The following is a 14,030-nucleotide window of genomic DNA, read 5'->3' as shown; positions in this document are numbered from 1 at the left end:
TAAAGCAGAAAACAAAGGAAGTTACAAGGGCACAAAGCAAATCCAGGACAGCGCATGGAACCTAAACAAACTTCTTGTGCATCTACAAAAATAAGAAATAAGTTGGTTACATTGCATGCAGTAGCTGTACAAATGTAATTTCCGCATCAGCTTTGGTCAAAATACACAACATTGATAATTCCTTATGCTGGAATTGTATATCTCTTAGAAAGTATTTTAAAGGGAAAGGAAAACAAATTAAAACATGCTCAATTCTAATTTGGACTTTTCTGATTAAAAATCTAAAGGATCCTTCCAAATAAGAACTAAACTGAATATTAGCTACATAACTGTAGCTTATAAAGAAAACAATGAAAGTTCAGTTTTACGAAACAAATTAACTCATATTAGAAAACATATTTCACACAAGTCAGAAGACACAGAGAATAAAAAATTACTTTGAATGACTGGCAGTTAAACTATAGCCAACACAAAAGCAGTTCAGAACATTGTAATGTACAACCAAAAGCTGTTTCTAGAAGGAAAAGCTTAATAAGTGACTGTCAACATCACCACAGCTGTGGAGGACATGAACATCAGTTAAAGCAGAGAATGTTGGACAAATCAGTAAGTGAAAAAAACATGACCACCACAGAATATTAAGCATTATATTAGTAGTAGTAGTATTGTTGTATATGTTGTTCCTGGTTAAAGCTTATTGCAGAATTCAATACAGTCACAAAGATTTAAGCATAAATTAAGCTGCTGACAGAACTCTTTGTCCCCACCTTTTTAAAGTAGGATATAGATAATTTAACATTCCCTGCCAATAACACCATGCACTAGCTTTCCAGGAGAATGTGTGTTAACAGATGAACAGGGCAATTGTAAATCCCACCCAGTGAAGGTCAGGCCTAATCAGCCTGACAGAGAGAGAACTCCATCAGCAGAATGCAGAAGCTGCCACATTTCCCAAGGCTTGATGAAAAAAAGGCTACAAGGTAGAGAAGCAAAACATAAATTGTTGTCTTCCAGGCACGATGTGCTTGCTATATGTAGATGTTAGAGACTGGGGAAAGAAGAATCTATTATTCATTACTGATTCTTTAGCTGCTGCAATCTCTTTACAAGTTTATTTTTGTAAAGAGACAGCAAAGGGAATGAACACTTTCTGAACACTAAGAATTTTCTACTTCCTTATTCACAACTGCTCAAAACAGAAGAGAACTGGGCTCATTTACAGATGATTTTATTTCAGTGTCTAAATTTAATAAAAAAATAAATAAAAAGTATACACAGCGGGATACCAGTGCATCCACATAAAGCATTACTGCATTTCATACATGGTACAATACATGATCTTAGACTACATTACAAATCCAGTCTGTCAGTAAGAGCAATATTATGCATCTACTGTATTTTTTCCCTTCTGCAGGAAGATGACTGAACTAGTATCATTGACTTTCCTACTACCTGAAATATTTAAGGTATTCCTATTGAAGCTCTGGCAACTGAATATTTGCAATGGAGTCCTGGGGAGATTTAAACCAGCATTTTTAAACTTTGTTCCACAGAAAGAGTTTGGTGACCTGAAAGCATGGGAAGTAAGATGCATTTGTGTAAGTAAAACTTATGGCACTAATAAGCACTAGTATTGAGTATCATGGGAAGTGCCTTGCCACCCTCCATATACAGGTAACAGAGAGCCCAAATTTAATTTGTTCCTGAATTCCTGGAGAGTAGCAAATTGTAGATTCCACACATTTAAAGCACCTCTGCAGAAGTCTTTGTGGAACCCTGACACTGCTTCCTATTAATTTCTAACTAGAGAACAGTCAGTGCTGTTGTCCAGTTTTTGCATTTGTGTATCTCTACAGAGGGCAAGCTATACTTTTTTATTTTAAATTTTTAAACACATATCCTTCCAGAAATACTGCAGCTGGAGATAAAATTGTCTTTTATTTTACCACTGATTGTCTTTTATTTTGCCAGAGGTACATATATTAGTATAGTAATGAAGATACACTAAATCCCACATACCCCTAAGAGCAGTAATTACAAGGTGGTTATTTAAAAACCTCACTTTCATTTTCTGCACTCTGTCCTCATAAAAACCTAAAATTCATTTTCAGGCAGAAAAAAAGAAAGGCCTGTCAAATGACACTGTATACCTTCACCGCACACTGGTTCTTACAGGAGACTGGACTCCCACTGCTACACAGATCCCAGAAGATCTTATACAAAAAATATACTCTGCAAAGTATAAATATTTACTTGGTAATTGATAAGGAGAGGGTTTTTGCATAGCCAGTGATCCCCTCTTTTTTTGTTTTTTTAAATATCAAGTTTCAAGAGCTTCACTTCTCATACAACTTCATGAGAAGTATTTATAAAAGCAGTTCCATGCTAGTTATTTTATAGAAAGAACAATGATGAGGAATAGGACATTGCTGAATAGTTTTGGGTTTAGCACCGCACTTAGCTCCATCTATTTTTTTCTCTCAAAAGAAATACCTAGACCTGTTCCTTCCATACACAGCTTAAGTTTTTAGAGCAAACAGATTTTATAATTTTTACATTTCACCATCTTGCATACCTTTCCTGAATGTTTCCTAAGACAAAAAAACTTTCATCTCCACCCCTATGCATTTATTTCTTTCAGTGCAACAACAACAAAAAAAAATCAGCCTATCATTGTGTATTCGATTGTGGCGCAAGTGTTTTGCTTAAAACAGTTACAGCTTTAATCACAGCTTAGCTCCTGAGGTTAATGGCAAGAAACAACAACCTACAATATATATACAATATATATACAATATTATTAAAGTAAAAGAGCACTGTTCTTTTTGCATAAGAACACCTCTTCTGTAACCACATTTTTGCAAAAAAAACCAAATCCAAACCACAAAAACCCTGAGTTTCAAGACAGAACATGAATTCCCACATGTTCACATCATCCTTTGTGGAAGAGTTGAAGCACTGTCTCAGGAGAAGGCCAGTCTCACAGATCATGTGAACATCCTAACCCCTTCACTGCTGGCTATTCTTAAACTCCTCTGAATTCATTACATTGTGAAATCTTATTTTTATTCTGATGGAAGCCACAAAACTTCTGCAAGCCTGAATTTGTTTTATGCAATTCAAACCCTTTGTTTTTCCCACTACAATTTATGCAGGCTATTGTTATTAATGGGATGTACCACTGCCTTTGTAAAAAACTACTCTGGCAATCTGCTTTGTAGAACTCAAAAAGTGATAAAATATCACAGCATTTGGTTTTAATGTCCCCTCCTCTTAAACCAGTCTGAACACTGCAAATATCATAATGGAAAAAACCCTCAGTCTTTTGTTTTTCTCCAACTTGGGAAAAAAGTTAGTATTTGCAGTGTTTCATATTCATATGCAGAAACTATTGGAATACTCCCTCCTAGAGGAATCAGTTACACTGGCAGCTTAAAGTCAAGAAATACAAGATCATTATCTCTTTCTTCATGAAAGAACACTGAGTACAGGAGACTGATAATTCTGCATCGAATGGGATTTCTTCAGCTTTCTACTGGATATGGAAGAGCACCCTTTTTAAGGGATAAAACAGCAGAAGTCAACAAAAGCCAGATATCTGTTACAAAAAAAAAAGACCATTTGCTTTAAATATTTATGGAACTGGTTTGTTTTTATAAGCCAAACAGTATCACGGTTACATGATGACAAGTGTGACACCCAAGGGCATGGCCATCAGTTGAGAAGACTGCCATGAAATCTTACCTATGCTCCCAATTTAGAAATGGAATACAGTGCAGCTGTCAGTGAGAGGAAAATAAAGCCATTATTAGCTGAAGAGAGACGGGATGAGGGAGCACATTCCTGCACCTCTAGAGGAAACGATGAGAAAAGTACCAGTGAATCAGTATACCAAGTCCTCACCCGCTCTGGGAGATTCTTTATCCAACACTCTCCCCCTTTCCACTCTTCGCCAATTCTTCTATTGCTGGGACAATGTTGCTTAGAGACAGCAAAATGTAGTGGGTCAAAGTAAGACATTATTTTGTTACCTAAACATCTTGTTTACAAGTGCAGGTGTTCCCTGAACGCCTAATTCTGCTTTCCTTAAACATGAGGTTTTACCTAAATACTACAAAATACTTATTATCTCTGCTTTCAGCCTGGGTCCAAAATTGGAATCTGATTTTGCTCTGAGAAATTGCGGTTTTGCTGAAATTCCAGTCACATGGGAAATGTGAAATTTAGTAACTCAGTATGATTTTTGCTTTTCAGACATTATTTCTCCATTTATTAGTTCCACTATGTAAACTTCATTACTGAATGTTATTAGCTGCAAATAATTCTTTCACTCATATTTTAACAATAGTCCTTTCAGGCATGAATGTGTACCTGTGCTCAGGAGGATGTTTTCAATTAATTGTGCAGAGGAGACACATTGTTCCACAAAAGTGTCACTCTGCCTTGAACACAAGGAATCCCAAATGGCTGACAGGCATGACCTGATGGCTAATTCACACATGCAGAGTGAGGCTCTTTTCTATCCTCTTTCTTTTCTCTGCCTGCTTCCCTCCACCCTTCCAATCAAATTAAGGTGCCAAGGCCAAGGGTACCTGGCAAGAATCAAAGAAAGCAAATCAAAGATATAGCAAATTGGTGAAGTAACTTAGTACTCTGAAAGATGATGAAGACAGATCCAGATCTTTAGAGCTCTCTTTCCTGGTTGCTCAGACAAATGCACATCATAATGGTGAATTGTGGTATTCACATACTCTTTGAAAAGAGAGAGACATAATTCTCTCTCCCAGGATTTTTCCTGGGGAAGGCAGCGAGAAAGCTCAGAGAGAGAAGAGAAAACAATTCTTACCTCTACTTGCTGTTCTTGTTGTTTGGCACATGTAGAATGTGTTATGGAGATTGTTTACCAAAAGGGATTTGTTAAATGGACTCTGGTGATGGTTCTTTTGACTGATTGACCATTATTCCTAGGGCTCCCTGCATCAATAGTGAATCACTACTAGAAGACTTTCCACTAGAGGGACCACTACAGTCATCTTGATAATCATCATTTTCCAATTCCACCATGCTTTTCTACCATCCAAGCTGTTTACTTTCTTAAAATAACCAGGGGTGAAAAGAAAGAAGACAAATACAGCCTTTCAAGCTTTCATTATTCAGTATTAAAAAACTCATTATAAGGTGGGTTTGACTGTCAGCATTAGAGACACAGTAAAGAATATTTAGGAAAATAGTATATTACTATAGAATTCAAGTAAGAAATTACTATGACTTTCACTTTCAAACTCAGAGGCTTGAAAGTACCATTTCAAGGTGAAATTCTAATTTTTACCTTTTTCTCTTTTCTCCAAGGTTTCCAATTGCTTATGTACATAAGAGAAATTACTGTAATACACATTCTCCATTCCACACAGATTTTAAAGAGACCTGAATTTATTCAAGGTCTCTCTCAAACATTAAGGTGATCAAATTTAAACTTGCGTGTAGTTCTCCAAAAAAAAGTCATAAATTAACATGAAAATGATTAACAGAGTTCTGCAATTTTTATAAAACCCGATTTTCTAAAACCCCCCAGTGTTTCTATTTTAGTCAGATATTAAGAAGCAGCATGCATTCAACCAGCCAAGAGCATTTAAAATCCCAGAGCTGGAGCGAGATCTCCAGCCTGTGAGTGCAGACCCAGCTGAGGCAGGATGGGTCCTGCCAGCTGCACAGCACTGGATGTGGCTGCCCTCTGCTGCCAGTAAATCCCACACTGCTGGCATGTGCATCCCTGACACTCCTTTTCTCTTCCCATATTGCCTGACTTTACCTTTAGCTGCAGATGAACTGTTTGAATAACCTTCTCAAGGAGCTGTTTTTCAGAGCTAAACAGAACTATTACTGTTCCAGACCTTCCTTCTGCTCTGCTGGTCTTAATCTACTTGTTCTGGTTAAAGAACAAGTACTTTACTTGTTCTTTAAGTTTTCAGCTCCAGACATAATTTTAACTCCTTGAGACAAGAGCATTTTTCAGCTAAATTAAAGCCCCTATAGTATTACTGGGTAACACCATCTCAAGTATGTCCTTGAGATGTCCTTGTCACCTGTACTTCCCTTGCAGCTCTCCCCAGAAACTACCAAGAATATCACCAGTATCAAGCACAAGTGTAGGGGGAAAAGGAGTGTCAAAACAAATGACACACAATTTTTTTTGCTACTGTACTTGTAAAAGCTTTACAGGGTCTAACCAGGAAAACATGTTTACTCTACACTTCCTTCAGATTCTTGAGCTTGGCCTCTTTTTCTTTTTAATTCCCCCCCCCCCTTTTTTTTTCTTTTCTTTTTAAACTATGAGGGCTAAATATTTAATTTCTCCATATAAAAGCAAAAATTCTCACATACCTATTCCATCAGTCTTTAAGCAAATGGTAACAGGTGGGAATGCTGCTTCTGAGCCACCTGGCTTTTAGAGAATCCTCTTTGTAATTCATCCAACTGCATGACTTTCCAGACAAACTTCACAAAAATATACAAAATCGCAAGTAACACACACTTCCACATCCTCCCAAAACTCCTTGTTACCTTTAAGAACAAAGACAGGCAGAAAGGCTGCCTCTTCCACAAAAGGAAACCCCATGACAGTAAGGTGATCCCAGCTAGCCTTCGGATGCTGCCTGCATTGACACAATATTGATTTGGCCTATAAACTGGGAAAATTATTAAATACAAACTAATTCCATTGAGACACTTTCACTTAGGAAGCCATTCCAAATCCAAGAGAAGCGATCTGGTATTGGATGCCATGCGAGTGAAATGTTTGAGGTTTCATTTCTCAGAAGGTAAACAGGTAAAACCAGCACCTTGCTGCACATTTTCAGCAACAGAAAACCAAATCCTTACAAAACAGAGCAATAAAATAGGATTATCTTCTGCTTATTTACAAGGCTTAATCCCTGATCAAAGACTACCACCAGCCTCGTACACACCCAGACTTCCTTTATCCTGTCTTGATTCTTTAATCACAACTCCTTCAACAGCACTTTTAAGAAAATCCTCCTCCAGTTCTGCAAGTTTCAACAGCTTTGATAAATGCCAAACACTTGGAGCTACTGATCTAAGCAGAGAAGTACTCAATACGCACAACTCTCTGTCAGTCCATGTTCAAGATGTTTTTGAACAAGCCAACAGGTCATGAACACAATATTAGCTAAGGAGCAGTTCAATGCAGAGACACTGAGGCAGGGACTCACTGCAGAAATGAATTCTGAAGTGGAACCACGATGGCCCATGGACTGGAACATGCCTTCCAATAGGGAACAGGGCTACTTTGCAACAACTAAGATGAATCATGTACAAGCTTTTAAACTGGCATAATAAGTAATCCAAGTTATTTTAGACATGCATATGGCTATCTGAAGTACAAAGGCACTCAACTAAGCCATGGTTTGTTTCAAAGCTCACTTCATTATGTAACAATTAAATCCGTTTGAAAAGGCACAAAATCCACCCTTACAAGCAACCACACAGACGGTAAAAGCACCCTATGAAAGAAAAGATGGACAAACTCAAACACTGCATGAAGTTCCTTGCATCTAATGGCACAACTACACGGTGGCAAAAACACTAAGCTGTCTTATTCCTTTATATGAAATGTTAAAACAAAGATGGTGCACGTGCATGTGTCTGCCCCTTAAAACAATTTCCAATTCTACTACCCACTAATGCAGGCACTGCTTTCTCCTTATTTGAATTGCTGTCAAATTTACACTGGACACTTGGAAGAAGTGTTTTTATTAAATTTCCCTTCCAATAACTTCTTGAAAATGAAAATATTACCTGACATGGTGTGAGTGGAAATTTCTTTTTTTTTTTTTTTAGTAATATTCAACCATATAAATTCAGTTCCACTAGTTTTTTTTAGATTTGTGGCAGTGTTCTGGATAACCTGAACAATTAATTCTCTGCAATGCAGGGCCCTCCCTCACACAAAGCCTTGCCAAACACATATTCATAGTTCAGCTACTGCCTTCCAGAAAAAGTGTTCCAGTGTAGCCCATGTCCCTTCCCTTTATACCTCAATATTATTTAAATAAGATTTTCTTAGACTGTAAAGAAAAGTTAATACACAATTATATTAACAATCTGAGCTCAGGTTCATATTTCTCCCTGCTGTTCAATTCAGCTGGAGTCCAGCTGTATTAACATACATCACTGGTCAGATGGATCTATCAGATTAAATCCATTACTGAAGCAAGGAAGGGCTGCACATGTATGTCTTGCTGAGGTGCAATCATGCTGTTATAGCTGTCCAAGAAATCTGGGATATAATGATAGTTTTCTCATTAAATGCAGGGGATTGATGATATCTTATGTAATGAAATATGACCATTACCTTAAAATAGCTGTATTGAGGAGCTAGAATTGCAACCCATCCATAAAGGCATTTTTAGTGAAGTATAATAAAAACCGGTATCACTCACACTAATCAGCTCTTCATGCTGTCACAGGTTTTTTCCTACTAACACAAAACTCTCAGCTCTAAAAAAAGTTTCTATTACAAGCAACTATTACAAGTTTTCTGCTACAAGTTTCTATTACAAGCACAATGCAATACCACCATTCCAAAAAGAGAAATCAAGCCCAATTATTGCTCAGATTTTTTTTTTATTAGCAGCACTTCAGACAGCAATAAAATTAAATGCAAATACATGTTTTTCCCTTTTTACTTTGGAGAAGTGGCAGTCATGCAGGAGATTTTAAAAATAAAAAAATAGGATTATAAAACCATAAAATTGACCCAGGGCCTTTGGGCATACAGAGTACTTAGAGTTATAATTAATTTTTTAGTGTGACAAGATTTGAAAACTGACTGTGGAACTCTAAAAGCTCTTTCAAATTTTAAACTGCTCTCTTCCAATGCAGCAATCCTAATCACAAAAGAAACAACTTAGTGTTCAGTTCAAAATTAAAACTACTTCAGCACATGTTAATGAATAGTATAAGCAAACTCTTGGTGAGCCGTTTTATGCCAGCAGTGCACACAGCCCTCATCCAAGCAGGACAGAGCAGGCTGCTCTCCCATCACACCATCTAACCAGGCACAGGCACGGGATGTCAGGACTCCTACATTTATATCAATGACAAAAGCATGGCTCCAGAGCATGTCCCTGCTTACCTAGCCATACTGAGCTTGGACCATTCCTCACCACCTTTTCTCCAGCTCTTGACAGCAGCAGTGCTCTCACAGGTGAGCAGGCCCATTAGTGAAACCCAGAATTGCCAGTAAGAAGTTGCATGGTGTAACACCCATTCCTGTGGGTCAGTACCAATCTGTATCCAACCAGGTCCTGCACAGGAAGAGGCAGGACATGCTCCTCCTGCATAAGGGGTTCAGCTTTATCCTTAATTACTAGGCTAGGGCATGGCAGAAGTACATCATTTAAAATTCAGCAGAATTAAAAGCAGTGGAACAGGGGAAGCGTGCATAAACATGTCGCTTACAATCCCAATGTTACACAGTATTTTAAACACAGTGAAAATGTTGCTCAATTATCAAATTGGAGTTTAAAGCAGGACACATCTTTACAGCACCAAATGTTTTCCTCACACATACAAGACCTGTGTATTTGCTTTCAGGATTTCACAAACAGACCCAAACTCATATTTAGAAAAAAACAGATGCCAAGTATAAGCTATAAAGGCAGAAGCAAAACGTGGGAACACTATGTCAAGAGAGAAGAATTTAAAGTTAAAACTAAACTGAGGCTGGAGTTCTGGGCAACAAGGCAAAGCAATTATACATGTGGTAAATGGAAGAAAAATTAGATTACCGGAGGGCAGATCTGACATCTGTACTAGCAGTGGTGCTACAGATCATTAGTCATAGGCATTTTACAGCAAGTGCCACAGAAGATAATTTAAGCAGTGATGACACCAGCTCCTTCCTATCTATTGCCCTAGTAATATTAGTTTTTCAATTACAGGGGTTACTTCTTCCAAGAGCAACCTCTTAGACATTTTACATGTTAATGTTTAAGCAACCAAACTCAACTTATACAAGCTTTTTAAACAAAACCCGAGTTTTATTATTAAAGTACATTTATATTTTATGGTGTTTTAAAACAGCAGCTACATGCACAGTTCTAACAAGTGAATTAAACTTTAAATCCCCAATGAATTTTAATATTGTGTCCTTTTAAAATATAAATAATTTAGCATTTTCAGTAGCTAAAACCCAAACATTTCTCCCATTTATGATGTAATTAAAGACATATTAATTTGTTTCCACCGCTTTGATTTCATAAGATTCACACCTCTTTCAAATTAGAAATAATTGTCAAAGAAGCAATTCAGAAAATTATTTCTGGTGGTGTACAGCAGGCTATCCTGCATTCATTCCCTTCGTAATTCCAAGTGCTATGTTACCTAAAGAAATATCAAGTATACGTGCGTGCATGCGTGCGCTCCCAGGCAGTCTGGGAAGCTGCCCCGGGGATGCAGCTGGGAGGAGGCAGGGCTCTGTCAGCTCCGGCTGCCACCGGCACGCGTCTGGATCCCTCCTGCGCCCCGAGGTGCGAACCGAAGCAGCGGACGGGCTTTCTGCGGCTGGAGCACGGTTTGTGCGGGCATTGCTGCCACCGCACGGCCAAACCCTGAACTCCTCCTCGCCCCTTGCAGCGCGACACCCCTGCCACAAACCCTCAGCAGCCCTTCCTACTCCAGCCTCTCAGAGCCCACCACTGAGTTCCCGAAATTACTTCCAAACACTCAGATCTTGCTGTCTCTTTCAAATGCGAGCCACCAGCTGTGAGAACATTTCAGTGTTGTAGAACTATGTTAAACCAATAACCCCAAAGACAACAGAAAATTGTGCAGGTGCTGGTCAGGGTAGCTGCAGCCCAACTGACCTGCAACAAAGGCTGAAACAGCTCCTTTTCTAAAATAGCCTCCTCAAAATATCTCCCCAGCAAAGGCTGCTTTTAGAAGGCTGGACTCAGCACGCTACTGTGTCTGTCACCTGCAGAGGCTCAGCAGCCTCTGAGCAGGCATCTCATTCTGAAGAGACATGGTGAGTTAAGTCACAAGAGAAAGGGAAAAGGGAGTTCAATAATTTTTCACACACAACAAACAGGAGTCTACATTCATTCCTTTTTCTTAGCTCTTATGAACAGCAGTTTGCTTCATATTTAAATATTTTATAATACTTACCTGTTAGGAGTCACTATTTTTTTTATTCTGCTGCACATGACTTGGCAAGCTCATTTATACAAGTGCCAAAGGCACCACAGAAATACAAGCATATGCCATAGCTGTGGGTTTAACTCTGTCACCTGTGGAATAAAGCTCCACTGGTCTGAAAAACTCAGCAGCACTCTTGCAGAGTTTCGACCTGACTTTTTGAATAACATTTGAAAAAGTCCAAAGAACCAGGCCGTTTTCAATAAATAACATTTAAAGTATCTTCACCCTCTCCCTAGGTGATCAATGGAGATATGAACTGTGCAGTTTATGAACCTATATGTTTGCAGGTCACCTTTTCTCCTCACAACTACTTCACCTGTGGCTTTCTAAGAGGAAGTGAGAAAAAAAATCATATCTAGTACGACAAACATCATGTATCATTTTGACAAGGTCAGAAAGGAAGTAAAAATGCCTCAGGCCTTCCTAGAGAAAGCAAGGTTGCAGAAACCATTCATTGAACACTCACTATCTTTGAAGGACTACATTAGAAGTATGACTCAGTCAGCTCAAAATGTAAGGCAACTGAGGGGTCCCTGCTTTATCTTCCACACCAGTCAAGAAATATATGTGAATGCACTCACCTTTTTTGCTCTTTGTGCTATATTAGGTGTTCTAGTGAGAAGCTTTTCAATCAGGTATTCTCTATTCTGCAAAACCAACATTGGTTATGTTAAAAATCAATACAAGGAAAGAAGACATTTCACATAGATTTTAAGGCAGAGCAAAATTTACTCATAGGGTTAAACGTTTTACCTTGGCTTTCTGGAAAAATTTGCATTTTAAAAGTTCTGCTGCTGTGGGCCTGAAAGATCAATAATAAATTAGAACAGAAAACAAAGACCCCTCTCAGTGAATACAGTACAAGACGTTAGTTAAATGGTACGTCTCTAATACTTTTGAATTAGTACTGTATGAATGGGGAATGAATGAGCATTGCTACTGAATTAATTCACACAAACTCACTTACCACACATGAAAAAAATTAAGCCTCTCTATGGCAAAATACCAAAAAAGAGAGAAAAAAAACCAGTCTCTTAAGCTGCCAATTTCCCCCCTTTTTGTTCAACACAAATTCATTTAACATTAAAAAAAAACAAATAAGACAAAAAGAAAAAAAAAAAACGCAAACAAAGGCAGGTATTGCTTTCTTCCCCAAATGACTCTATGAATACAACTAAAACTTTGCTCCGCAGCAATAAAAGCATAATTACATTTTCCATACAGCAGCATCAGTACCTCCTATTGGCATTCTTTTACCTCACTGATGTCAGCAGATATTCTCAAGAAACTATACTGACACTATTAACAAAGAGTCACCAGGATGATCTTTCAATCAAACAGACCAATACAAACCAAAACAACAGCCGTAAGGTAAAACCCGACACACTTCATTAATTTCACTTGCAGTTCTGTTTAAGTTTGTTTCAGCATTTCCAAGAGATAAACACAATCTCACAGCTATCAAAGTGATTCCAACAGCAGGTTTTGTCTCCCTAGATTCAGGGATCCAAAAAGCCACTTATCTAGCCAAAGCCAGATTCTGGTACTGAAGCAGACTCTGAAGAGAAAGTGAAGCATCACTTGGGATGAGATGAAATCCTCCATCATTTCCATTAGGAGCCCATACCATCATCCAGGACTAATTTTGACACAGCTAAATTTAGGGAAGTCAATATCTTCAAGACTCATAATTTCTAAATAAACAGAAGAAACATCTGCTCTAGTTTTCCATTTGAATTCCAGCAAGAGATTGAATGTAGAAAAAATAGGTAAAACAGTGAGAAATCTTCCATTTGGAAAATCTCAATCTCAAGAAAACTCAAAAATCTGACCTAGTTTATTTCTTTGAGGACAGATCTGTAAAGTAAGTGAGCAAAAGAGTAGTAGTAAATAGTCTGTATGTATATACCACTTCATAATTGCAAGGAATAATGAAACAACTTGACATTAACAAAAAATTCAATTTAGACAGACAGTAGGTTCCATAGAGCACATAGTTTTCTTCACCTCCAAAGCACCAAGCTCTACAATAAAGCAGTTCCAATCAGTAGTCCCATGGAGACCACCAGACTTGGTAGTAATTAATGCATGTATCTTGGATGAGCAAAAAGGAAAGGAATACTATTTAAAAGAAAAAACAGCTTCTGTGCCAAAGTTTTAAGTTCTCACAGTACCATCATATCTCATAACAGGGCTATGCACACTTAAAAGCTACATTTTAGTAAAGTTTTATCCAAACTAGTGTTCTCCATTCCTCTACCATTAATTACACCAGACGCTTCTGAACTGGTCTGGACCTGCTTTCTGGCCCTGTTTTTCCACACAAGCTGCAACAATGAATTGCAGCTGTGGACTGTGAGCAGCATCCTTGGCACTGGGGCAGAGAAACACCCACAGAGATCCCAGAAAGAAAAACGTCATAGTCTGAAACAGTAGCAGTGCAATGCCAGTCCTAGAATTTGCCACAGAGAGCAAGGACTTCTCCCACTTCTGACATAATGGCTGCTGGAGGGATCTCCGTGCAAAATTACATCCTGGATTCTAAGAAATATGATGACACCCCCACTATAAAAACAATTGCTCTCTACCTGTTTCTATCTGAACATCTATTTGCTGGTCTAATTGTTCCATTCAAGGCAATCTTGAGTATGAAGGCATTGCATGTGTTTTAATAAATGTATAAATTCAAATAAGTACCTTAAACACCAATGCCTTTACTACATGTCAGGTAACTCAACATTATGTATTCAAGGAGACAAGGAAAAATCATTTTATTTACTTCTCATTACTTTATACCACTTTAATCTTGC

At 38.0% G+C, this 14,030-nt stretch overlaps 1 protein-coding gene across 4 annotated transcripts in view; it reads right to left on the bottom strand.

The window, feature by feature from the left end:
* Positions 1-14,030, bottom strand: part of STK39 (serine/threonine kinase 39) — an 80,761-nt gene that overhangs the window by 39,739 nt on the left and 26,992 nt on the right. For all 4 annotated transcript variants that reach the window (XM_039701601.1, XM_039701609.1, XM_039701594.1 and 1 more), the window contains 2 exons: positions 11,974-12,022; positions 11,802-11,867 (listed from right to left, as the gene is read on the bottom strand). In XM_039701601.1, coding sequence (XP_039557535.1) covers positions 11,802-11,867; positions 11,974-12,022 — 115 coding nt within the window. The remainder of the gene's footprint in view (positions 1-11,801; positions 11,868-11,973; positions 12,023-14,030) is intronic.

This window comes from Passer montanus, unplaced genomic scaffold, assembly GCF_014805655.1.
Source record: "Passer montanus isolate IOZ18808 unplaced genomic scaffold, ASM1480565v1 scaffold1, whole genome shotgun sequence".
In the NCBI taxonomy this organism is placed as follows: domain Eukaryota; kingdom Metazoa; phylum Chordata; class Aves; order Passeriformes; family Passeridae; genus Passer; species Passer montanus.
This window is presented reverse-complemented; position numbering and strand designations above follow the sequence as displayed.